This window comes from Propithecus coquereli, unplaced genomic scaffold, assembly GCF_000956105.1.
Source record: "Propithecus coquereli isolate 6110/MARCELLA unplaced genomic scaffold, Pcoq_1.0 Scaffold66, whole genome shotgun sequence".
In the NCBI taxonomy this organism is placed as follows: domain Eukaryota; kingdom Metazoa; phylum Chordata; class Mammalia; order Primates; family Indriidae; genus Propithecus; species Propithecus coquereli.
In genome coordinates, this window is record NW_012152618.1 from 10,142,352 (window position 1) to 10,168,577 (window position 26,226).

At 52.3% G+C, this 26,226-nt stretch overlaps 2 protein-coding genes across 3 annotated transcripts in view; one reads left to right on the forward strand and one right to left on the reverse strand.

The window, feature by feature from the left end:
* ITGAL (integrin, alpha L (antigen CD11A (p180), lymphocyte function-associated antigen 1; alpha polypeptide)) overlaps positions 1-17,835 on the forward strand; it is a 37,140-nt gene extending 19,305 nt beyond the window's left edge. The window contains exons 18-31 of one of the 2 annotated variants that reach the window (XM_012660325.1): positions 955-1,044; positions 5,407-5,463; positions 5,559-5,632; positions 5,990-6,131; positions 7,849-7,959; positions 8,374-8,453; positions 8,564-8,650; positions 10,067-10,142; positions 12,429-12,542; positions 12,768-12,824; positions 12,916-13,014; positions 13,398-13,493; positions 14,198-14,308; positions 16,401-17,835. In XM_012660325.1, coding sequence (XP_012515779.1) covers positions 955-1,044; positions 5,407-5,463; positions 5,559-5,632; positions 5,990-6,131; positions 7,849-7,959; positions 8,374-8,453; positions 8,564-8,650; positions 10,067-10,142; positions 12,429-12,542; positions 12,768-12,824; positions 12,916-13,014; positions 13,398-13,493; positions 14,198-14,308; positions 16,401-16,583 — 1,377 coding nt within the window. In that variant the 3' untranslated portion in view covers positions 16,584-17,835. The remainder of the gene's footprint in view (positions 1-954; positions 1,045-5,406; positions 5,464-5,558; positions 5,633-5,989; positions 6,132-7,848; positions 7,960-8,373; positions 8,454-8,563; positions 8,651-10,066; positions 10,143-12,428; positions 12,543-12,767; positions 12,825-12,915; positions 13,015-13,397; positions 13,494-14,197; positions 14,309-16,400) is intronic. The other variant, XM_012660327.1, reaches the window with a different exon arrangement.
* Positions 17,836-22,349: 4,514 nt separating this feature from the next.
* Positions 22,350-25,013, reverse strand: ZNF768 (zinc finger protein 768). The gene is made up of 2 exons (XM_012660328.1): positions 24,744-25,013; positions 22,350-24,462 (listed from the first exon to the last, which is right to left on the reverse strand). The coding sequence occupies exons 1-2, from the start codon at positions 24,829-24,831 to the stop codon at positions 22,844-22,846; spliced, it is 1,707 nt and encodes a 568-aa protein (XP_012515782.1). The 5' UTR covers positions 24,832-25,013; the 3' UTR covers positions 22,350-22,843.
* Positions 25,014-26,226: the final 1,213 nt, after the last annotated feature.

Sequence of the window (26,226 nt, forward strand, 5' to 3'; positions counted from 1 at the left end):
GTTTTTTTTTTTAAAATATGAGTTTGAACAACTGCTGAAACACCCAGATTCAGTTTGCTTATAAGCAGTCCTGTGTAAAAATGGGATTAATATCAAAGTACACTCTTAAATGTTTCATAAAAGTCTCAGTATAAGATTAGGGTATAAGACTTTGAAGTTTGTTTTAAATTTGTTGTTGTGGGGAATGTGAAACATGCAAAACTAGAAAAAATAGTTTAATGAACGCCCAGGTACTCATGCCCCTATTTCAACAATTATCATTCTCAATCTCATTTCATTCATCCCTCCACTCAGCATTCCTCAGCCTCCTTCCACCCCTCCCCTTACAAGATTTGGAAATTTTAAACATAAATTTGCCAGAGAAGAAGGCATGGTGACATGGTAGAAAGACCTTTGGATTTGGACATCTGGGTTCAAATCTGGGCTCTGTCACTCCTAATTCTAGATTTAGGACAATTGTGTCACCCTTTTTAGGCCTATTTTCCTCATTTTTGATGTAGGGATAATAATGCCTCTCTCTCAGGGTCAGTAGGAACTTGAGGTGAAAAACAATTTGAGTGCCTACAAAGTGCAGCGTCAGGCGTAGCAAAAGACTAAGACCCATCCCTGTTCTCAAGGAACAGAATTCTAGAACTAGGATATTCCAGTTATTCTAGAATATTCTTGTACAACGTTCGATAATGGCTGCCTAAGATGAAGATTTGGGGAGCAAGCACGGTGATTGATGCGTGATGTGTGCCATGGAATTGGGGCTGAGGAGTGACACTTGTGCAGAGGCACCCTGGGCATATTACAAACACCTGTTACGTAGTAAATGTATTTTTGCTACTGGTAAGGTCGTAGACAACAAACTACTAGAGTTTCATCGTTTGTAAAATGCAGACAAGGTATTTATTTAATCAGAAGTAAGGTAAAGGTTAGACTCATGACAGGTTGTGTTCTTATCACCCTCAGGTGTGCGTTCAGGACCTCATCTCCCCCATCAATGTCTCCCTGAATTTCTCTCTTTGGGAGGAAGAAGGGACACCGAGGGACGAAAGGGCGGTAAGGAGAGATCGACTAGGGGAGTTGATAGGAACAGGAAGAGCAGAAATTCCATTTGGCAAGAAGTGACTATGCTCTGTAGGAGTCTTTGACTGTAAGCGCGGGAAGCGAAATACGGCTCGCTTACGCAGGAAAGGCATACACGGGGGTTTGAATTGAAGGGCAATTTGAAAAACCACGTTTGGGAAGAAGGAGAACGAGAGTGGTGGCTCTTGGGGGCTCTTGAGAGGAGGCCATAAGGGATGAACCTGCTCCGGGTTCCTGCTGTGCATCTGCTCCAACCTCATCAGGCTTCTGACACTGTTCAAGATGCACACTCCAGGCCCAGCACGACCCCTTCTTGGTGGAAGGGCAGGCACCCTGATTCTCTTTCTTACCCATGTGTTCAGCTGGGGGCAGGTCATTCCCTCAAAACCAAATAGAGGTGCTGTTATTATGTAAAAGAAGGGAGGGAACAATACCTACCCTCGTTGACCAGATCGCACACTCCCCTCCCAGTGTCCAAAGCCAGATTTCTTTTTCTGAAATCCCTGAAGCTAAGCTGATGGTTTGGTTTCCGAAGGCAACAGTGTCTGGTAGAAAGAACTTGGGCCTGGCACAAGCATGAGCAGGTTTTCTGGGACTCTCTGAGATTGTTTCCCAGTCTATAAGATGAGTCCCAGCCCCGTGAGGCCTCTGACTCCTGCAGGGGCTGTCAAGTACTCTCTTTCTGGTGGCTTTCGGCAGTGGGCAGTGGGCACACCCCGCCCGCCCAGCCACTGTCCTGAGATAACAGTGGCACTTACCAGAATACAGCCCTGCCCGTCAGATGCTCAGATGCGCTTGAGGAAAGTCCATGGGCACCGGCTTCACTGAGGGACATAAACGTGGTATCTGACCTTAAGGGCACAATTTGCTGTGGGGGAAGTTGGAGAAGTCAGCAGCAACAACACTGTGATGATGCTGTGACAAAGTTAGGGACAGGGCGGCAACCGTCTACGCCAGAGAGTCAGGCTGGGTAGGGAGAGCCCCCCCGCCAAGAAGTGACCTGAAGTCCCCAGGTGGAGAAGCAGGGTGCGCGTTCAGAAAGAAGGCATAATGCGAACACAGACGAAGGATGCCAGAGATGGTGGGTGATGGGAGGAGAGAGAGAGAAAATGAATGAATAAGCCCAGAGAGGCTGGCTGCTCTTTTTTTTTTTCTTTTAAACATCAGGCGGCACCAGGGGGGCATGGGTTGCCCTTGAGCAGCCCTTTCAGATGTACCAAGGGGTTTGGTCCTTCCCCTGAGGGCACTGAGGAGCCATGAAAACGATTTTTATGCAGGGGAAGGAAATATTACATATGATGGCCTTTTTTGATTGCAAGTGTCCATAACCCAACTCAAACCTGGATTAAGCGAAAAAGGAATCAGTTCACTCTGAAGAGACCAAGGGAGGATCCTGGCTTCACTCATATCTTCATCCAGGAACCCAAACAAGGCCATCAGGAACGGGCCTCTCTTCATAACCTAGCTTGTTATCCTTTTGTTGGTATCATCGTCCATTATCCTCACCACTGGGCAAGCCTCCTTCTTCTTCTTGTGACCTGGGCCATATTCACACCCCTAAACCACCCCTGACCCAGGCCTGGGTCAGATGCCCACCGCTACCCTTGGAGTGGTGCCAGGCAAGCAGGGGAGCCGGGAGACAGGGGAGTAGACGGCTCTACTGTCGCATATATATCTTACGAAGCTCACTCCAGCAGCGACATGGAAGCCGGATTACAAGGATGTGAGCCTGGAGGCCGGAGGCTGTTGTAATGGTCCTGTTGAGGGGTGGTAAGGCCTGAACCAAGGCAGTTTCTGTGGGAGTGGAGAGGAGGGTGTACATTAAAGAGAGATGGAAGAGGCAGATTTATCAAATGCAGAGGTGTGGGGACAGGCAGAAGATGACGCCCATTTCTGACTTGGCTCTGGGTACATGGTGGAGCCGCTCCCCACACAGGGATCACTGGAGGGGACACAGGGGGGCTGGTGAGTTCAGCTTTGAACTTGCTGCTTTTGGGGCCTGTGAGTCATTCTAGGCAAGGGCAAAGTACCAGTTAGATGAACTCAGTTGCAAACAACAGAGATTTAAATTAAAAGTAGCTTAAAAACAAGAAAAGTCTTTCTTCCTCCTGTAAAAGGCAGGTTGAAGTTGCAGAGGCAGTTCTAAGCCTCTAAATCAGGGGTTGGCAAACTTTATCTGGAAAGGGTCAGACAGTAAATATTTTTGGCTTTGCAGGCCATATGGCTTCTGTTGCAACTACTCAACTCTGCTATCGTAGCATCCAAGCAGCCACAGCCCGTGGATAAAGACATGGGTGTGTCTGTGTTCCAATAGCACTTTATTCACAGAATAGGTGGGAGCTGGATTTGACCTTCTGGCCACAGCTTGCTTGCCCCTGCTCTGATCTTGCTGCTTCTCCATCCTTTGTACACCTTCTTGTGGCCACAACTGTCTGCTCAAGCTCTACCCATCATGTCTGCACCTGGCCAAGGGCAGTGGGAGAAGAGCACACATCCTCTCCTTGAGAATATCCTCCCTCTGCAAAGCCACATAGCACTTTCATTTATATCTCTTGGTCAGAACTCAGCCCCGTGGTGACATCTAGCTATAAAAGAAACTGAGAAAAGTAGTCTTCTACCCACATGGGCTTGCTTCCAGATAAACAGTGGAGGCTCTATCTTAAAAGCAGAAGGCGAGAAAGGATATGTCTCTGCTATGGGCACTAATTAAATGCCAAACTGTGTGGTGTGGGGAAAAGAGACCTGAGGTCACTGTTGTCAAAAAAAGACTTCCCGAGGGAGGTGTCACTGGTTCTGGAGCTTGCAAAATGAGTAGACTTTGGGTAGGTGGAGCGAGGAGGAAAGGCACAGCGGTAAATCAAGGGAAATGGGGAGCTGGCTTAGCTGCTGGCAGGAAGCTGGCTTAGCAGGGTGGAGGCCCTGGACACCATCTGGGCCTGGCTGTGGTCCGAAGGATGGTAGGAATCTGTGTATGAATGGTGAGGGTAGGTGACAAGCAGTCAGCGGAGGCCACCAGGACCTCAGCCCCTGAAGGAAGAATTTAGAGGCTGCTTGTCAGGTGATCTGGAAGCAGAGGAGGCCGGAATATTTCTAGAACATACAGCTGATAACCCATAAAGTCCTTCCAGGGCCCCATTACCCTTAGGATTAAGTCCCTGCCCCCTAAAATGGCCTGTGGCATCCCTGCCCCCTAAAAAGGCTCAGTGGCATCTGGACTCTGCTTTTATCTCTGCCCGTGCTCACGCACAGTGCTCCAGCCAGCACGAGCATCTTTGCTCCTTGTGCAATACACAATCTCTCTCTGGGCTCTGGGCCTTTGTACAGAATATTCTTTTTTCCTCCCTCTCCATTCAAATCATCTAGCTCCCTCTTCCTCTTCCTTGAGATTTCAGTTGTGATGCCATACTTCAGGAAACTTCCTTGATCCCCAAGTCTGGGATAAGAATCCTTTCTACATGCTCTGAAGATACCCTGTACTTGTCCCGTCATGACATTTGACCCACTGTTGAAAATGCTGAGTCACCTCTCCCACTGGAATGGGAGGCAGGCAGTTCGTGTGTTTTGTTCTCTCGTGTATACCTAGTGCCCAGCATGGGGCCTGGCCCAGAGTAGAAGGGCAGGAAATGTTGAAAAAGTTGGCACACCTGTAATCCCAGTGCTTTGGGAGGCCAAAGCCAGAGGATTGCTTGCGGCCAGGAGTTTGAGACCAGTCTGGGCAACATAGCAAGATCCTCATCTCTACCAAAAATGAAAAAAAATTAGCCAGGCATGGTGGTGTGGGCCTGTAGTCCCAGCTACTCAGGAGGCTGAGACAGGAGAATGGCTTGAGCCCAGGAGTTGGAGGTTGCAGTGAGCTATGATGACATCACTGCACTCCAGTCTGGGTGACAGACCAAGACCATCTTTTAAAAAAAAAATTGGCCTCAATCTGATAAAAGACAGAGAGCTGTTCTAGGAGGAGCTGGGGTTCACAGAGGAGAACCACAGTGAAAGAGCTATTCGTAGGCAGGTGGGTCACAGGCTGTACATGCAGGAAGTCCTGCCCAGGCAGGAATTGTGGGGGCTGCATTGTCACGGCCCTGGTCTACTGTCCGGGAGAAGGAATGGGGCACCCTGAGCCTCAGCTTTCCATCAAGGGGATGCCTGCAGAGCAGGGCTGCACAGGTGGCCAGGGCTGAGGCAGGGAGTGGGGCAGCCCTGGGAAGGAAGCTGGCACCTGGGAGGGGCAGACCACAGCCTGCCCTGGTGAGCCCCGAGTCCCTGCCCCTGCAGCCCTCCCTCATGAGTTCTGCTGCCTCAACTGATCTCTCCTCCCTCCAACTCCTCTGTGCTCAGCAGGCCAAGGACATACAGCCCATCCTGAGACCCTCACCACACTCAGAGACCAGGGAGGTAAGAGGGGAGGAGGGGCCGACAGAGTGGCCTGGGGTCAGTCCCCTCTGGATTTGGGGCCTGAGCCTGCTGGTCCTTTCTTCTTGGCGTTTCAGATCCCTTTTGAGAAGAACTGTGGGGAGGACAAGAAGTGTGAGGCCAACCTGCAGCTGTCCTTCTCCCCTGCGAGGTCCGTGAAGCATCCACCCCTGGCCTCCTGTCCACTCTGTGTGGTCCTGTGGCAGCCCCCGCGTGCTGGAAAGAACGCTGGTTGTGGAATCACTATCCCCCCTCCACTCACCAGATGTGCCATCTGGGGACACCACTTCCCTCTCTGGGCCTTAGTTTCCTTTTCTGAGAAATGCAAGAACTTTGTGGAACTCCCCTCCGCATTTGATGAGATTGCAAAGCTTAAAGCCTGAGCATAGGAGCTTATTTTTTATATTTATTTTTTTCTGGTCTATTGTATGCCTCAGCTTCGCAATTCCTCCCCCTGGTCCTGCTTCCTTCATCTCGACTCCATAACTTCCCCCCGATCTCCCCGCAGATCCAGAGCCCTGCGTCTGACCCCCTCTGCCAGCCTCTCTGTGGAGCTGGCGCTGAGCAACTTGGCAGAAGATGCTTACTGGGTGCAGCTAAGCATGACCTTCCCCCGGGGACTCTCCTTCCGCAAAGTGGAGGTGCTCAAGGTGAGCTGGAAGGCAGGGCGCCTGCAGGCTGCGTGTCCACAGCCCCGGCCCGAACACGTGGCAGCAGCAGGCAGGCAGAGGTCTTAGGGTCACATCTGAGTTCTCAGCCGGATGGTCATCCTTGAGCTGTATGATCTGAGGTATAAGGTTCACCCTCTGTGAGCCTCAGATTCCACAATCAAAAAGCCAGGCTGGGGACACCCATGAGCTCAGTGCAAGGGTCACGTGAGATGGAGTGTGTGTAAGAGGGCCCTGCACCGTGCCCAGGTGCGCTTGGTGATGCCCAGGTGCAGGGGTGAGTGAGGTGGGTCACCTCCCTCATGAGGTGACCAGAGTGTTTCTGAGGCATGGTCTGGATTATTTTAAATATAGCTTTTGTTTTTAAATTACTATTACAAAAGTAATACACGATCACCACAGAATCTTGGAAATCACAGAGAATTTTAAAGAAGACAATCACCCATATACTTCCTCAACTTCCCCCATATGATGCTTCTTTTTTTTAAAGCCCTGACCACATCAAAGCAATTACTACTTTGAACCTTTTGGTGTTTACCCTTCTTAATTTCCTGTATTTAGTTATAGAGATTTATATTATCTGTTTATCTATACACATGCACACACATTAAATTGTGTATTTATTCTACATTTGTTTTAAATAACTGGTATTTTGCTCTCCATGTGGTTGTTCTTCCTCAAAAAAATTTTTTATTGCAGTAAAATGTATGTAATATAAATTTTACCGTTTTCAACATTCTTAAGCTTACATTCAGTGGCACTGAATACATTCACGATGTCATCAGCCATCACCACTATCTCTTGGCAGAGCTGCCGCCCGCTCTGACAGCAGCTCTGTACCCGGCAGTTCCTCCCCGCTCCCAGCCCGCTCCGCCCCGTGCCCTCTGAGCTACTTTCTGTGTCCCTATGAACTTGCCTGTTCTAGATATTTCATACAGTATTTGTTATTTGTGTCCGGCTTCTTTCTCTTAGTGTGATGTTTTTGACGTTCATCCACGTGGTAGTGTGTGTGAATTTCCTTTCTTTTTAAGGTTGAATAATATTTATCTGTGTGTATATATATATATATATACACACACACATTTCATTTACCCATTCATCTGTCTGTGCACACTTGAATTATTCTTATACAGAAACATTCAATGTTTACTTAAGGGGCGTCTAATAGAGTGAGTAAGAACTTGAGATCTGGTGTCACACAGTCCTGTGTTCAGGTTCTTACTGGATCCCTGCGTTACCCATTCGGGAGACCGTGGGGATGTCACTTAACCTCCCTGAACCTCTATTTCCTTATCTGTGTCCCTCCCACTCTGTGGCTGAAATCTGTCCCTCACAAGACCTTGACGAAGACAAATGGTTTCATAATGCTCAGCCTGGGATCAAGTTTATTTTTAAAATGGTTGCTGAAGGTGTAGATAGAGCAGCACATTTTAAAGACTTCACAATATTGTCTCCTTTGATTGTACCATAATTTACTGGACCATTCCTATCTCTTTGAACTGTTTGATCACTTCCAGTTTTTTACTATTATAAATAGTGTTACAGTGACCGTCTTTATACTAAACCTCTGTCTGCATTCCTGATTCTTTCGCCCTGTGTCTCTGAGAACAAGCCGTGGCAGGGACAGAACCCTGGAGGAGGTGGGGGAACGCTTGGCCTTGCCCACCAGTGAGCCCGTTCTCTCTCCTCCCACTCCCAGCCCCACAGCCAGATGCCTGTCAGCTGCGAGGAGCTTCCTGAGGAGTCCAAGATTCTGCCCAAGACCCTCTCTTGCAATGTGAGCTCCCCCATCTTTAAAGCAGGCACCTCGGTGAGTGTGTAGGGTTCCTTGGAACCAAGCAGCCAAGGAACTATGAGCCGCAGAGGGGAGGGAGCTCTTGGCTCTGGGGAAGGGAGCAGGTGATTGTTGCGGGAGAGCTTACGCCACCACCTACCCCAAGGGGAATGGATGTGGAGATGTTTTGTGTCATGTTTGAGAGCCTGGACTTTGGAATCAAACAAACCTGGAATTGAGTTATTCATTTGTGTCCTTATAGACATGACTTAACCATTTGGAGCCTCGGTTTCCTCATCTGTACAATGGGGATACACATCTAGCCCAGTGCTTGCGGTGTAGCGAGCACTTGACAAGAGCCCCTGAGATTATGAGGACCAGGTGCAGGGGCCGGGAGGTGCTAAGGCTGCCCCTGAGCCCTTCGTTTTCATTCCCCTCCTTCCCTGCCAGGTCGTTGTCCAGGTGATGTTTAGTACGCTGCTGAACAGCTCCTGGGAGGACTTTGTCGAGCTGAACGCCAATGTGAAGTGGTGAGCAGGCCCCAGGCAGGCCCGCCAGCATCCCTGCCCTGTCGCAGCCCACCATGCAGACCTCGCCTAGTCTGTCTCCTGACACTGCCCTCTACCTTGCCCCAATGCAGTGACAATGAAGACTCAGGCCTCCTGAAGGACAACTCGGCCACTACCAGCAACCCAGTCCTGTACCCTGTCAACGTCCTCATCGAGGAGTGAGTCCTTCCCAGCCAACCCTCTGCTCCCTCCTCTGCCTCCCGACCCAGGGCCCCTCCTTGTCCCCCAGAGCTCTCCTTCTGAGCCTCCTTCCTTTCCTGGAGCCCCCCATGGGTAATTAGAACTGATTCCAGCCACAACCCCAGCAGTTTTCAACACTCCAAAGAGTTAGGGCCCTTTAAGAGCTCTGAGTCAGATTGGAAGCTGACCTGCTGTCAGACTCTGGGCCAGCTGCACTGCTCCGTTGCTGGCTTTCCCTGGAGCCTTCGACACCTCTGAGGCAGCTGTGCCTCTCTCCATTTAATTCATGAACAAACTGAGGCTCAGAGAAGGCAGATACTTGCCCAAGGTCATGTAGCTGGAATTGCTGAAGCCAGGGTCCGAACCTAAGCCTGTCTGACTCCAAAGCCCCAGCCAAGCTCCTGACTATTTCTCTCATGCTAAATTCCCTGCCTTCCTGGGGCCAGCAGTGCTAGAAGAGGTAGCAGAGAAGTAGTCACAACGGCCCTTGCCCTCAGGGAGCTTACGGTCAAGTTGGAAAGGCCAAATTCAGTGAATCTCAGAATGTTGTGGCAGGAAGGACCCATGGGGATTGCTAGTTGGGTTATCTTGTTTATAGGGGAAAAAACTAGACAAGTGGAGTGGCTTTTTCCAATTGGCTCAGTGAGATAAGGACAGGGACAGCGTCTGAGCCCAGGTCTCCAGTGCTTTTGAACATAAATGCCAAAAGGAATGATATCGGTATGGAATTAGCCAGGAAAGATCAGTGTGGGCTGGGGGAGAGACAGAAGTGTTCATGGGGAAGGTGGGGCTTGGACTGGGGCTGGAGGGTGCGGACGTGAGGATAAGGGCCAGGAAGGAGGCAGGGCATTCTCATCGGCGAGCTCACTTGGACTTGGCATGGATGAAAGCAGGGAGGCAGGAAGCAGAGGGAAGATCTGGGGAGCAGGGAGAGGGAAGGCTTAGCCAAGGGCAGGTGTGTGCAGGGGAGCAGTGGGGAAGCAGCCTGGACATGGGAGGATATGGACCTGACCCTCGTGGGCAGCAGGGAGCCATTGAGGGATTCTGAGCAGGTGAGTGGTAAGATCAGAGAGATGTTAGGAAGAGCAGGCAGCAGTGTGTGTTAGAGGATGGGTGGGAGAGGGAGTCAGAGGCTGATGTGGTTATCTAGGACACAGCCCCCAAGGCACATCGCCCTGGGCTCCAGTCCTGTCCCTCCTCCACTGTGGGGCTTTGGGCAAGAGGCTGACGCCTTCCAGGAGCCGTAGTTTCCCAGGGGAAACAGCAGGTCGTTGTGAGGACTGAATGAGATCATGCCTGTGCGGTCCCTTGCACAGTGGCTGGCAGCTCAGAGGCTCCCTGGAGTTGGGGATGCTTCTCTTCGGCCTCCCATCCCTGCTCTTCTCTCTCCACAGCCACAAAAACTCCACACTCTATATCAGTTTCACCCGCAAAGGTCCCAAGATCCAGCAAGTCAAGCACATCTACCAGGTATGAACCCCAACGTGAAAGGTCCTTCTCGGTCACACATTCATTCAGCCCTGTCCTGAGGACTGAGGATGCAGGCGCCAAATAGACATGGTCCCCATCGTCAACAGGGCCAGCCCTCCACCTTGTTCTGTAAGCCTTTCTCCGTGGCTTCATGCCTGTACTTAAAGGCTTCCGGCAGCAGGGAGTTAGTTACTAACTCCTTTCCACCACTGAATGTATGATTTCTAGAATCACAGAACTTGAGAACAAGAAGGACTCTGAGAGAGAACCTACTTTTTTTATTCAAACATTTAATGAGCTCCTGTTCTAGGTTAGGTACTTTGCTAGGAGCTGGGTCAGCAGTAAATAAGACGGGGACCCTGCCCACTCACCCAAGTTCTGTGCCCAGTGCGTGCTTTCTACATGCAACCCCCTGTCTTCTCGCGCCACCCTGTGAGATCTGTAAGATTGGCATTGTCATTCCCGTTGGATAGATGAGAAATCTGCAGCACAGACAGGCCAGTAACCTGCCCAGGTTACACAGCTAATAAGGGGAAGAGGTCAGATTCAAGCATGTACTTAAACATCAAAATCCATGAGTTTAACCTCTGCGTTAGCAATCTGCCATTTCTCACGCAATGTGGTCAATGCCGTAATAGTGACCTTCATTCCAGGGGCTTAGAGGAGAAGGGCTGCCCCTTGGGCTGAGGTTTCCATATTGGGAGCCTCTGAGGGAGGAGTGGGCATGGACCCAGTTAAGAGCATTTTCATGTCACTTTGGAAGAAGACTATAGCACAGTACCGTATAGTATAGTATAGTTAGTGTAGTACCGTATAGTATGGTATAGCTTAGCACAGCATAGCATAACCAGGAGTACAATTGCTCCCTCAAAACTTTGGTTTCAACATATTCTAAACCAAATTTGTCATTTTCCCTAAGCCAGCGTCTCCTCTGCTTGCTTGGAATCCTTTAAAGGGCACCATCTTTTCCTTAAGCAAAACTTGCAAGTTGGGGTGAATTTCTCCTTCCTCCTGTCCAGTCCTGCTGCCTCCCCACGTCCTGTTGTGCTCATCCCCTTCTCTCTTTGGCCCCTGCTACTACTCAGACCCAGCTTCTTGCCATCTTGCAACTAGACTGTTGAGACAGACTCCCGCTTGGGCCGTGATCCACCTTTCCATCTTCTTTCCATTCCACACCTGCAGTGGACAGACCTCCCTGGAGCCACTGCCTCCCTCAGTTGCCTTCCATGACTCCCCATTGCCTGGCCGAGGGGGCCCTGACTCCTCCGGCTTTCTGGGCTCCAATCCTGAGCTTCCTTTCCAGCCTTGTCTCCCACGGCTCCTTCCCAGTACCCACCCTCCAGCTGCATCCCACTCACCTGGCACTGCCCTACTCCCTGCCTCTTCTCTTTCCAGGTGCCCCTTCCCGCCTTCACCTGCTAAGATCTGTCCATCTTTCACAGTTAAATTCAAATGCTGCCTTTGACATTAGGCCTTTTCAATTTAACAGATATTTTAAGTGTCCACAAATGTTTGTTGAATGAATGAGCAATAGAACCCCTCAAATCAGATATACATTTCCCTGCTTGACCTCCTTGAGACATTATTGGTGCCACTCTTGTGTCACTTTCTTATACATTGCTAGGTCTCCCAGCCCTAGCACAGATAGTTCTTTTTATATAAAATGCACTCAGAAAATGTTTCTTAACTCAATGTAGTTGCCAAAATGAGTCATTCCCAACCTGCCTTGTGCAAATAATTTTTGCATCTCTTCTTGTTAAATGTCATTCACTCATTCAAAAAACTACTTTTTCGGAGGCTTATCATGTGCTAAGTACTGTGTCAAGCAATAGGGAGTTGGAGGTGAAATAAGACACAGCTCCTGTCCTCAGAAGCTCGTGGTCTAGCAGAGATACAGACACACGGGCAGACACTGTGCTGTCCTGCTGGGTACGTTCAGAGTGCGTGGGAATACGGGAGGACAGGGAGCTGCCTTATCCTTGGGGGGTCAGCCAGACCTTCAGAGATGATGTTGGAGCAGGATCTTGCAGGCTGTGTGAGGGTGTGCCCTGCAGAAAGCAGGGAAGAGCGTTCTGAGCAGAGGGAAGAGCGTGGACCCACGCTGTAAGGCCTGGAGGACTTGACCGACTGGCTGTGGTCACTCATTACACACTGCCTAACGAATAGCGGGCCCTCGGGACTCAGCCGATGAGGACTGGAAGAGGCGTGTGAGGGCACGCGGGGTCTGGGGCGGCAGTTGGGGTGGCTGGCATTCAGGGCTCTGCAGTCCCTTGTTCTCTGTGCCAGGTGAGGATCCAGCCTTCCATCTACGACCACAACATGCCCGCCCTGGAGGCCGTGGTTGGGGTGCCACAGCCTCCCAGCAAGGGGCCCGTCACGCACACGTGGAGCGTGCAGATGGTGAGTGCTGCCCAGGGGATGGGGCTGCTCTGGCCTGTGGGGTGAGCACGTGCAGGGGTGCAGAGGGCAGGGCCAAGTGCGTGGAAAGCGGGTGAGGATGTTGGGCTCAGTGATGTCTGAACTCACCCAGGGCCAGCGCAGCTGGGGGGAGAACTGGGATGCCAGGCTCTTGCCTGGGCTGGGGGGAAGGTTTGACTAGCTGAGGACCCCACCCCCCGTTCCTAGGAGCCCCCTGTCCACTGCCATCATGAGGACCTGAAGAGGCTGCCTGGTTCAGCTGAGGTATGGGGACATGAGCTGAGAGACGGCTGGGGCGGGCAGCGTGCAGGGGCGCACAGGCCTCCCTGAGCCCCGGCTTCCTTACCCCCGCCAGCCTTGTCTCTCTGGAGCCAAGTTCCGCTGCCCAGTTGTCTTCAAGCAAGAGATCGTCATCCAAGTGATCGGGACCGTGGAGCTGGTGGGGGAGATTGAGGTAGCCCCTGCTTATGACAGACGTGGTGTGGCCGTGGGGCCAGGTTTCTGGGGGTAGTGGTGGGTGGGCTCCCCACCAGACAGTCTTCTTCCATTTTTTTTTCCTATCTTGATGAAAAATCCCTTGTGTTTTACACAGCTACAGATCAAAGGGAACCATGATTGTTTGAAATTTGCAATGCTGTTTTCACGGGCCTACGGGTAGTTCTGACATATTCTTTATAGGAAAACTTTCCTTCTAACTACGAGTGACATGTTAGAATGCCACAGCAGAGAGCTGAGTAGAGGTGGTGTGCCCTGCTGGGGACCATGCGCCTCTGCCCTTCCCATCGTGTCGAGGTCCCTGGCCCTGATGTCTGTCCCCAACCTCCGTCCCCCCCACAGGCCTCCTCCATGCTCAGCCTCTGCAGCTCCCTCTCCATCTCCTTCAACAGCAGCAAGCACTTCCACCTCTATGGCAGCAACGCCTCCCTGGCCCAGGTATCTCTCCCCACTCAGGACCCCCAGGAGCAGGCAGCAGAGGGAGCCGAGGAGCCTGGGGCAGAGCTAGAGGCGGGAGAGCCTCCTAGGAGAAGGTCTGGGCTCCACCAGTCAGAACTTCCCCAAAGAGCCAGCCTTGGAGAAGCTCCCACCACCGCTGGTGGGCAAGCGACTGACTACAGGGTCACCTGAGATGTGGTCATCTTGTGTGTCGGGTAAAGATCAAGGTGATGGCAGCTTAGTCAAGGGCTACCCACCCACACCAGTCTGAGAGTGAAGAAAGAGAGAGGCTGTAAGCGGAGAGCAGCGGGTGCAGGGCCCCCCACAGCGGAGTGGGCAGGGCAATGTCAAAGAGCGGGAAGTTCAGTCCGATGGGCAGGCAGTGCGTGAGAAGGGAAGATGAATGTATAAGGCAAGCAGAAGCCAGATTCTGGAAGGCTTTGAATGCTGAGCTGAGATTCTGGCATTTTATCCTGGGATTCATGGGAAGCCACTTTAAGGCATAAGACAGACCATGGTGCACATTGGCAAGTCACTCAGTGACTGCAGCAGGTAACACACTGGAGCAAGAGGAGCTGGAGCCAGAGCCTGGTGCTGTGGCACAGTCCAGATGGACACGATGTGATGGGGGATGGGATGGGTCACAAGGACTTCAGGGCTGGGAAAAGCTTCTTCCCTGCACTCCCCTCCCCCTCCTCCCCCAGGTCACCATGAAGGTTGACATCATGTATGAGAAGGACATGCTCTATCTCTACGTGCTGAGCGGCGTTGGGGGGCTGCTGTTGCTGCTGCTGATTTTCATAGTGCTGTACAAGGTGGGAGCACCTGGGAGTAGCGGGCATGGCTCGGACCGCCGGGCAGGTGACGGGCAACTGCGGGAGCCAGGGAAGGGCACAACAAGACCAGGGAGTGTCAAAGCTGGGGGGTGCCTCACCTACTCCCTCCTGCTACAGAGAAGGCTGCCGACGCCCACAGAGCAAGCAAGACTCCCCCCATGACGCAGCCCAGCACCCGCAGAGGCAGGACTAGAATCACAGGAGGGGAGAGAGAGGGAAGTGGCCACATATCAAGGGCCTCCTGGGTGCCAAGCATGGCACCAGGCACTGGGAGACAGAGGCAAATGCCGCAAACGTGGTTCCTGCCTTTGTGGAGCTCACAGTCTGATGGGGGAGACAGACAGGGACCAGCACGATGAGAACTACAGCCGGGGCCTTGTGCGCTGGAGCCCGGAACAGAGGGGCTGCAGGGGCCCGGGAAGGCCTCCCAAGAGAGGTGGTATTTGAGTTGGGATTTGAAGGACAAGTGGAAATTACAGATGAAGAGTATCAGAAGGCAGATATTCCATGTATAAAAAACCTCAAATATTACCAAAAAGAGAGCACAGACTGGGTGCAGTGGCTCATACCTGTAATCCCAACACTTTGGGAGGAAAAAAGAGAGAGAGAACATAGAAAATCCAAGTTTCTCCCTATTGCACCCCCAGAGGGTTGTCCTTAACAACCATTTTGTTTATATTTCTCCAGGTTCTAATTTCGTTGTTAATGTATGCGTATACATGTGAGCATGAGAGAGAGAAAAAGAGAAAGTCAGTTTATGTGTGTCTATGTAGAAAACATAAATGGGATAATACTATCTATGTACTGCTCAGGCACTTGTATTTTCCACTTGATGCTATACAATTTTCTTTTATCTTTTTTTTTTTTTTTTTTTTTTGAGACAGGGTCTCACTCTCTTGCCAGAGTGCAGTGGGGTCATCATAGCAGCTTCACACCCTGGGCTCGAGCCAACCTCTCACCTCAGCCTCAGGAGTCACTGGGACTACAGGCACATGCCACCATGCCTGGCTAATTTTTCTATTTTTTGTAGAGAGGGGCGTCTCACTGTTGCTCAGGCTGGTCTTGAACACCTGGGCTCACGTGATTGTCCTGCCTCGGCCTCCCAATATGCTGGGATTACAGGCGTGAGCTACCGTCCCCAGCCTATTAATACTATACCTTGATATCCTTTGTGTACGCACAATCAGCTCTACCTCTTGCTTTTTAATTTCACTAGTTTTCTGCTGTCTGGGTGCCCCATCTTTTATTTAACAAGTTTCCTATTGCTGAACATTTAGATCATTTCTAATTTACATCCATGTCAAACAATTTGACAAAAAAATGGCTCTTGTTACCCAAATCTCTGCACACTTGTCCACATATTCTTTGGAATTATCCTAGAAGTGGAATTGCTGGGCAAAAGAATATATATACACACACACAGATACATAGATATATATATTTTTTTAGACAATATCTCACTCTCTCACCCGGGCTAGAGTGCCATGGCATCAGCCTAGCTCACAGCAACCTCAAACTCCTGGGCTCAAGCGATTCTCCTGCCTCAGCCTCCTGAGTAGCTGGGACTACAGGTGCACCACCACGCCTGGCTAATTTTTTCTATTTTTAATAGAGATGGCATCTCGCTCTTGCTCGGGCTGGTCTCGAACTCCTGATCTCAAGTGATCCTCCCACCTTGGCCTCCCAAAGTGCTAGGATTACAGGTGTGAGCCACCATGCCCAGCCCGAATATGTATGTTTCGAGCTTCCAACAGAGAGGGTATAGCATATAACATGCACTATATAAGCACTGGCTTTTACTATTAGTATTATTAAATAGTGTCTAATCATCTGCCTGAAAGATTGGTACATGACATTTTGATGAGCCCAGAGAATGAACTATTAAAGCTTTTGAAAATATTGCCAAGAACCAAGCGCAACAGATGCCCTTACCCCATGGCCTGAGCAGACACCATGTGACCGTGGCACTTTTGGCTTATTAACATAAAAAGTGTTCTCACATTTTCCTGGGGCTGACCAGTCCAAAGTGTCCCATGGACATTTTGCTTGTGTAATTTTTGTTTTCATATAGGTTGGCTTCTTCAAGCGGAACCTGAAGGAAAAGATGGAAGCTGACATAGGCGTCCCAAATGGAATCCCTGGAGAAGATACTGGGAAGCTGGCATCCAGGGAAGAGACTGTGGATCCGGGCTGCCTGGAGCCCCTGCATGGGGAGGAGGCCCAGGATGGAGGTGGCAAGGATGGCAAGGACTGAGGCCCAGGGCTGGACTCAGGACGCCTGGGGCCTGTCTGCCTCAACCTGCATTTCACTGTGTCCGAGGGCAAGTCACTGCGTGCCCCTCCCTAGGCCTCAATTTCCCTATCTTGAACATGGAGCTCATTCCTGCCTGCCCCCTTTGCAGGCTCAAGTGGAATCTGCTGAGGGATGGGCCAGGAAGGCTACAGAGGTGAGGCCGTGTAATTATCAAATGGTCCCGGTCCCACCAGCCTCTCTTAGTTCCCTCCCCTGGAAGAGAACGTCTGATCTAATTTTGGAGAAACCATAATCTCTGGACCTAGTGACACTCCCAGCCCTCACACCTGCCCTTAAATGTTCACAGATGCCTCAGACTCCCGGAACCTGTCCCTGCATTCTCTCCTGCCGGGGGTGCAATCAGAATGCCATTCTGCTGCCAGAGAGCAAATGTGATCGGTGTCACTACACGACTGCTACCAACGCCTTGCTCTCTGGCCAAAGACCAAATTCCTTAATAGGCTTTCCAAGGCCCTGCAAAACTAGGCCCCGTGACCTTCCCAGCCTCTTCTAGAGACATCCCACCTCCCTCTCTCAGCTCCAGTGACACCAGCCTTTCTCTGGAACCTTCCTCCGGCTCTCCTAGCTCACCCTCACTCAGCCCAGCTCACGTGTCATTTCCTCAGGGCAGCCCCTGACCCCGACTCAGCCGGGCTCCCACACTGTTCACACGTACACCAGCCTGCACCTGTCCTTCACGACACAGGTCACGTTTGCTCTGTTTAATGATTTACGCACTTGATATCTGTCCATCTGACAGCGAACTCCTTGAGGGTAGGGATCATACCTCCTTGTTCACCGTGGGATCCCTGGTGATATCAAAGGGCAGGGCACATAGTCGGTGCTTGACACAATCTCGTTGAATTAATGATGGAGCCTGTGGAAGACAGAAAAGGTTTAGATGGCCCCATGGCGTCCCCATCCTTCAGGGCTCAGTCCTCTCAGACTCCACCCCACCCTGGCTCCACAGCCTCCCACAGGACTTGTCACACCTGTGCAGGGGCCCCCACTGGAGACTGTGACTCAAAGTGGGGACCATGTCTGTTCCCCTGGAGCCCCAGCGCCAAGCACGGTACCTGCACACATTTAACCAATGAATGAGAAACTCTGTCCAGTTTTGTGATGCGTTTGCGCTGGCGCAACATTCCAGCCTGGTTCAATTTTATGAGCGTTTCCCTCTCAGCCTTTTCAGTAAATGGCACCAGAACAGTCAGCTCTTCTTCCTTTGTTTCCTTTTCTTTTCTGCGGGGATGACGGCCCTCACATACTGACCCATGTGTGACATCGTGAGTTCATTCAAAAGAGAAGCAAGGAGAGGCACAGAACATGGAAGAGGTTAGGGGACATTTCACAATTCATTATCCTGGTTGTACAGACCCTCCGAACCATGTTTTTAAAACAATGATTGAAGGGGGAAGGCCCTCAGCCCCCCTTTAGAAGGACAGAGGGGCCCAGTCACTGCTGCCCTCTTGTGGTCAGTAGGACTCCCCGGGAACATTGAGTGACTCTAAGGCCACCTTCCAGTCCAGCAATGGCAGAGGAGAGAAGGCCGGAGGTGAGAAGCAACATTCTGGTGCCCCCAGCCGTGATCCTTGATGGCCCCCTTCTGCCTCCAGGAGAGACAGGAACATTCCTAAGTGTAGCATGCAAGCCCCAAAGCCCAGCCTCTCCAGCCTCACCGGCCTTCTCCAGGGTCAGCACCCAGGGAACCGTGTGGCTGGTGCACAAGTGAGACATCGGGAAGAAGCAGTGAGGCCCGTCTTCCCAGACAGGAGGAAAAAGGCTTAACTGTCAGGAATATCACAGAACTACTAAAAGGACGTGAAATCACTGGTAGGTTTCGTGAACCTGTCAGCTTCTATTCATTCATTCATTCATTCATATTTCTTCAGTGCCTTGTGTCAGGTCCTGCTCTGGGCTCTGAAGACACAGAGATGGACAAGACAGACCAGTGCCTGCCCTCAGGACGCGTTCGTTGCAGTAGGGAAACAGTAACCAAGGAGCAATGTGATTTCAGGTAGCGATAAGGGCTGTGAAGGAAACAAAGCAGAATCGGTTAGGGGTGATGGAGAGGGATGTTTTAGATAGGTGGTTGGGGAACTGTCTCCGAGGAGGTGATATTTCGTGACACTAAAAAAAAAAAATTGTGAATATTTTCATCAAAGTTGAAACCAAAAAAGTGAGTTTCCTTTCAGCATGGGAGCTGCCATCGTCGTGTCCAAGAATCTCAACTCGCCTAACAGCACCTGCCCTCACATAACTTGCTTGTCTTTCCCCACCTCTGTGCCTTTGCACTTGCTGTTCCCTTTGCCAGCAAGCCCTGTTCCACCTCTTTTCTGTCCACTAAAATCTGCGTTACCTTAGGCCAGTCATGGTGGCCCATGCCTGTTATCCCAGCACTTTGGGAGGCCAAAGCTGGAGAATGGATTGAAGCCAGGAGTTCGAGACCAGCCCAGGCAACATAGCGAGACCCCATCTCTACAAAAAAAATAAATTAAAAAATTAGCTGGGGCTGGGCGCGGTAGCTCACGCCTGTAATCCTAGCATTCTGGGAGGCCGAGGCGGGCAGATTGTTTGAGCTCAGGAGTTCGAGACCAGCCTGAGCAAGAGCGAGACCCCATCTCTACTAAAAAAAAAAAGAAATTATCTGGACAACTAAAAATATATAGAAAAAATTAGCCGGGTATGGTGGCACATGCCTGTAGTCCCAGCTACTCGGGAGACTGAGGCAGTAGGATTGCTCAAGCCCAGGAGTTTGAGGTTGCTGTGAGCTAGGCTGATGCCATGGCACTCTAGCCTGGGCAACAGAGTGAGACTCTGTCTCAAAAAATAAATTAATTAATTTAATTAAATTTAAAAAAAATTAGCTGGGTGTGGTGGCTGAGGCAGGAGGATCGCTTGAGCCCAGGAGTTCAAGGCTGTAGGGAGCTACGGTTGTGCCACTGCACTCCAGCCTGAGTGATAGAGCAAGACCCTGTGTCTAAATAAAAATAAAAATAAAAAAGAACACCCAAGCCCACAGAGTAATGACATATGTCATCACATGTCATGTGGCCTCTAGAAAACACTGTATTTGTGAGAGAAAGAGTGAAAAAAGTAAATAACATCTTAGTACTGTTAGGAAAATAGTCAAAACTCAGTCAGCCTTGGGTTTGAATCCAGGCTCTGCTTCTAGCCATGTGATATGAGCCAATTACTTAACCTCCCTGGGACTCGTTTCTTCACCTGTAAAATGGGAATAAAAACTGGTGCACTTGTAGTCCCAGCTACTCAGGAGGATGAGGCAGAGAGGACCGCTTGAGCTCAGGAGTTTGAGTCCAACCTGGGCAACACAGAGAGACCCTGTCTCCAAAAACCAAAACAAAACAAACAAAACTGTATGTGTGTCAGAGCTGCTGTGAGCATTGAGCGGTAAATGAGATAACACTTGTAAACTGCTTAGCCCTGCTCCTAGCACGTAAATGCTGGGTAAGGGTAGTGGATAGACATGGCTCATTTGTGCAGGATGGTGTGATGTGCAGCAGCGTGTTGGACCACGCATCGGGAGACCTACTGTTGGAGGGGTGGCTCTTCCACTAGCTTTTCGTGTGACCTTGGGGGAGATACATGCCCTTTCTGGATTTAATCTACTCCACCTGGGCGCTGGAGGTGCCTCAGGAGCATCACAGAAGAGAAGGGTGGGTCCGAGCAGCTGAGCCCGCATTCTCCTCTGCTCTGGCGTAGTACGCTGAGGTCCTGTGTACACAGGCCACTTTGTCAATGAAGCACCACCGGCACTGTGCCCATGGCCTCTCAGCTGCCAAAGGCCTACACACATATTTGGGAGCTGAAAAAAAAAATCAGCTCCAAAATACGAAAATTAAATAGAATTAAAATGTTTAAGTAAATGTCTACATATGTTACATCATGTCAGGTAGTCAACTGCATGCATATTCAACATACATATAGCTATATATATATATATAAACTGTATTAAATGTAGGAGTTGGGGTATTGTAATAATTTGAAATTATATGTGGTGTCTGTAGAAAAATCTGCATAAAGTTTACAAAGGTCTTTAAAACACTGTAAGATTTCACTTGAAAAATAATGTTCTGAGGCCGGGCGCAGTGGCTCACGCCTGTAATCCTAGCTCTCTGGGAGGCCGAGGCGGGCGGATTGTTTGAGCTCAGGAGTTCGAAACCAACCTGAGCAAGAGCGAGACCCCGTCTCTACTAAAAATAGAAAGAAATTAATTGGACAACTAAAAATATATAGAAAAAACTAGCCGGGCATGGTGGCACATGCCTGTAGTCCCAGCTACTCGGGAGGCTGAGGCAGAAGGATCACTTGAGCCCAGGAGTTTGAGGTTGCTATGAGCTAGGATGACGCCATGGCACTCTAGTCCAGGCAACACAGTGAGACTCTGTCTCAAAAAAAAAAAAAATAATAATGTTCTGCTTCTAAAAATAATTTAAAGTTTGAAAACCACTAAATCAACCAAATAGTATTGAACTACACGATCCGTAAAGCCCCTTCCAGAGCTTGCAGATCATGAGAGTTTGCACCGAAATGTGGTCAGAGAGGTTATTTGCTTTTTACAAGTTGTAAGACCCTGAGGATGGGTGTGGGGCAGGGGATGACATCAGGATTCAGAAACCCAAGAAACTCTCTTATATGCCTGTGTGGCCACGCTGCTGGGAGGAGGTAGAGCCAGGCAGATATGATCTGAATGTCACCTCTGCCTCTTAGCCACAGAGTGACTTCGAGTGAGTGGCTTAGCTCTGTGAGCTCCATTTTCCCTATCTGTGAAATAGAATGAATAAACCTCCACAGGGCACTGTCAGGGCCTTTGTAGGCATTCATCTCAAAATGTGCCTGGCAGATTCCCCAGGGGATGGCCTGTCCTCCTCACCTAAGGTCACAACAGGCCACGCTCCACAATCCCCCAGGGGCAATGATGGCACTAACTCCCCATCCATTCCTGAGGGGCCAAAGCGGTAAGAAGGCTGAGGCTTGGATGGGAAAGGAAAGCAAGACTAAGGTGCAGTGGGGCAAGGTGGTCCCACTACCAGGCAAAGGGACTCCAGAAAGGAAACAGCTGTGGCAGTCAGGCCCAGTCTGGGGGAGGGTCCTAGGGGCTGGTCAAATATGCAGCCTGCTATGGGTGGGGCTGGAACTGCAGGGGCCTGCTGTGCCTCTGGTCTCAGAGAGCAGGTCAGGATTGTCACAGGGGTTTAGGTGGAGTTCCGGCTGGGGTGGGCAGCTGGGCGCTAAGAGCCAGGAAGAGATGGAAAATGGGCTCTATGCCTGGTTATGAGAATCACAATCTGTTTTCTGGCCCGAGGACAGACCCTCTATGTTTAGGAAGCGGGATCTCCACAAAGTTGAGAGCTTTCTCACACCTCCCACGCTGGGCCCCCTCTGTTTGTGAAGGATTCAAAGCATGGGACATGAACTTGGGAAGATATGGGCAAATCATGCCTTCTGAGCCTCAATCTGTAAGATTCCAGTGACAAACACTGAATATAAAACACTTCCAGCCGGGCACAGCCATGTGTGGCATGGGACAACATAGTCAGACCCTGTCTCTAACCAAAAACAAAGCACTTCCCAGATAAGGCCCCAGGCGTCACTGGCTGATCACGGTTATGACCAGCATCTCCTGCTGCCCAGCACTGTCCACACACACATTTTAAGGACAAGTCTTTTACCACATAAAGGTTTTTATTGAATTCAAACTCAGGGGCTCCAAAGCCTAAGGAAGACACAGGAGGCTGGGGTGTGCACCCAGAGGCCCAGGCCCACCCCGGGGCCCCACTCCCCACCCCACCTACCCCTTTGCCTGCTCCTGACTCAAATGAGGGTCTCAGCAGCTACCGGTCTAAGCTACCCACTCTAATTAAGTAACCCTCACCCGCCCTCCCCCCACCCACTCTAGCACTCCGCCAAGTCAGGCACCCACCAAGGAGCATGCTGCTTGAGGCCAGCTCTCTACTGACCTCTCTCTGGATCTCTCCCAGAGCCTCTGCTGCCTGTCTGGCTTCCCTCCAACCCCACTGCATAGCGCATTTCCCGTAAGTCTCCAGGGCATGTCACTTCCTCCACCCTGGCCCTCTTTTCCCAGAATCCTCTATGCTTCCATTCTCCTCCAGCTCTTCCACTATCCTCTCTAAAGTTTTCCCTAGCTCCCTGTCCCCTTCTCTTTTGCCCGCACCTCCCAGTCCTGCTGTGGCCCCAGGTCAGCGCCGGCCAGCCGCGTGGGTCCGCTGGTGGCGGATGAGGTCGGAGCTCTGTGAGAAGGCCTTTCCACAGTCATCGCACTTGTAGGGCCGCTCACCGCTGTGGACCCGGTGATGCTGCAGCAGCGTGGAAGAGCGGCAGAAGCCCTTGCCGCACACGGCACACCTGTAGGGCCGCTCGCCCGTGTGGGAGCGCTGGTGCTGAATCAGCGTGGAGGAGCGATTGAAGGTCTTGCCGCAGTCGGGGCAGCTGTAGGTGCGGCCTGGCAGGTGGGTGCGCGCGTGGATGGCCAGCACAGAGCTCTGGCCAAAACGCTTGCCACACTCAGGGCACTTGAAGGGCTTCTCGCGGGCGTGGCTGCGAGCGTGAGGGATAAGTGCTGACCGCTGGGAGAAGCTCTTGCCGCAGATGCCACAGCTGAAGGGCCTTTGCCCCGTGTGCACCCTCTGATGGCTGCGTAGGGAGGAGTTCTGGCTGTAGCACTTGCCACACTCAGTGCAGCTGTAGGGTCGCTCATGGCTATGGGTGCGCTGGTGCCGCAGGAGGTAGGAGCTGTCCCCGAAGGCCTTGCCACAGTGTGGGCACTTGTAGGGCTTCTGGCCAGAGTGAGTGCGCTGGTGGCGAAGCAGGTAAGAGCTGTCAGCAAAGGCCTTGCCGCAACGGGGACACTTGTAGGGCCGCTCACCCGTGTGAGTGCGCTGGTGTTTGATGAGGTCAGAGCTCTGGGAGAAGGCCTTGCTACAGACCTCACATTTATAGGGCTTCTCACCCGTGTGGATGCGCTGGTGCTGGATCAGGGTGGAGCCTCGCCCGAAGCTCTTCCCACAGATGCCACAGATGTTAGGCCGAGGGCCCTGCCCACCCCTGGCCCGGCCACCCCGTCGGCCTGGACCCCTAAGGGCTCCAGTCAGACTCAGGGGATTCTGAAGCATCTCAAACTGCGGTGTAGCCAGCAGGGCCCCTGTGGGCATCTCAAAAGGTGGCCCTATGGGCAGGCCCTCTGTGGGCTGCTCCCCAAACCCCTGAGTGAAGGAGTCCAGGGGGTGAACTCCTAAGGGGATATTCAAGGGATTCTTTTCCTCAGGATTCAGAAGCATCTCTGCACCTTCCTGGAATTTGGAACTTTGAGCTTCAAATTCAGAGCTTTGGGTTTTGAACTCAGCATTCTGGGATTCAAATCCAGGGTTCTGGCATTCAAACCCTGGGCTCTGGGATTGATACCTGGAGCTTTGAGATTCATATCCAGGGCTCCGGGGTTCATACCCGGGACTCTTGGGTTCATACCCAGGGCTCCGAGGTTCATATCCGGGGCTCTTGGGTTCATAGCCAGGGCTTTGGGGTTCATACCTGGGGCTCTGGGATTCAAACTCAGAGCTCTGAGAATCTGATTCAGGGCTTCTGGGTGCAAACTCAGGGCTTGGGGGCACAAGCCCAGGGCTTCGGGACTCAAACCCCGGACTTTCAGGCTCAAACCTGGGGCTTTGGGGTTCAAACCCTGGGCTTTGTGGCTCAAACCCAGGACTTTGGGGTTCAAGCCCAAATGGTATCTCTTCAACTTCATAGTCCCCAGTGCCTTCTTGCTGGGAAATTTCCTCTTCCTCATTTTCACTCATATTGCCTGCAGGATCAGAGAATTACAGAAACCCAGATTATGGGGGCCTGGAAGGTCATTTGGTCCACTGGCTGCCACAAACCTACCCCCTCTTCAAGCAGGGTCGCTGGCCCTTGGGCAGGTGCTGAAATTCCCACGCCCACCTCGGCCAACCCAGAACACCCAGTCCCTGGCTTCCACCTCCTCCAAGTCCCAGGTGTCCAAGCTCCGGGCCCTTTCCCTCCCACGAACCAAAGTCCCTTCTCCCGCTCCCAGGTACACTCCTCGGAGGGGCAGTCCCTCCTCACCTTTGAGGGACTCTTCGGGGCTCCCCATTTCGTCAGGACTTTGCACATCCTGGGGCTCCAGGACCCACGGCGACGCCTCCCGTTCCATCCCCGCCGGTTCCCAGTGCAACGGCGGCGGCTATGGCAGACGATTCTGCGACCTGGCCTGAGTGCCCTGAGACCCGGGCCCTCGCCACCCTCCCGCTCAGCGCGACCAAGGGGACTCAGCTGCCCAGCCCCGGTCCCTGAGGCCGGACGTCTTGACCCTGGGCCTCTCCGGCCCGCCGGGCCCCTCCCCTACCCGCGGCCCCGCCCCCCTCCCAAGGTCTTGGTTTGCCCTGCGGCCCTCGCCGGCCCCCACCCGTCGTGGCCTCGGAGATGAGGGGCTTCACGACTCTCCCTGCCGTCCCTGGACACCGCTCCTTGCCCGAGACCCCACCGTGTGGACCCCCAACCCCAGGCTGGGATGCGGCGTCCAATCCCCCTCCCCCCGCACAGGAAGTGTCCGTCCGCGGCCAGTTCCCCCCGCTGGCTAGCGCCGCGGCCTCTCTAGGAGCCGCTGGAGGTGGAAACTCGTTGGCATTAACCCTGGGCTGGATGGCCCCAGCGTTGGGGTAGGAGAGGACCGGGTGCCCCAGAGCCGCGGGAGGGGCTGGGTAGTTTATGTGCCTATGTCCTAGGTCTCCATCAGTCCAGGGCCTGTCTGTCCGTCTCCCGGGCCCTGCGTCCGTCAGTGTGTGTGTGGCCAAGGGCGAGGCGACAAGCGAGACCAAGGTCAGCGAGAAGGAGCGACGCTTCCCGGCGCCAGCGGGGGCGGTGTCTAGCTCCTCTCCCCTCCCGCGCCTCCGGGTCAGCTCCGACCGCGCCTCGGGAACCTGGACGGACTACCCCTTGACCTCATCAAGGTTCTTGAGCCTGGGACCCCCTCCTCGAACTCCACTCCCCTACACCGGCGCACCCACCCCCACTCTTCCTGGCCCCCTCCCTTCTTTGCTTGCCCTAATCCACCCCTCCCCCATCGGGGAGGGCTAGGATCGTTGCCAAGGAGACAGCCCCGCCTCCGGTTTCCAAAGGCACCGCCCCAACTTCCCAGGGAGCTCAGTGATTGGCCGATGGAGCTCGTGCTCCCGTCGCCCCGCCTCCTCCAACTCCACGGACTGTTAGGCGTTAATGGTCGCCAGGGAACGCGAGGCACCTTTCTGATTGGCTGGAGGCGCTCAGGCCGGTTCCACTTCCACTGTCAGCCAGAGCGCCTGCGGGAATGAGTGGGAGGGAGGTGCCTGGCGTCTCCCCTCAAGCCCGGACTGTGCTTTTAAAACTTTTTCCGCCCCCATCTACCCTCCATTGTGTTTTATCTTTCTGAAGAATGAAAGCCAAGAGATCCGAGGACCGACACCCCTCCTCCCCCGGTCTCCCCTACACCCCTTCCTCGCACTTTCCTTCTTCCCACAGGTCCAGGTGCTGAAGGGGCCAGTCTGGGGAGCCTGCGGAGAGGAGGCCTCTT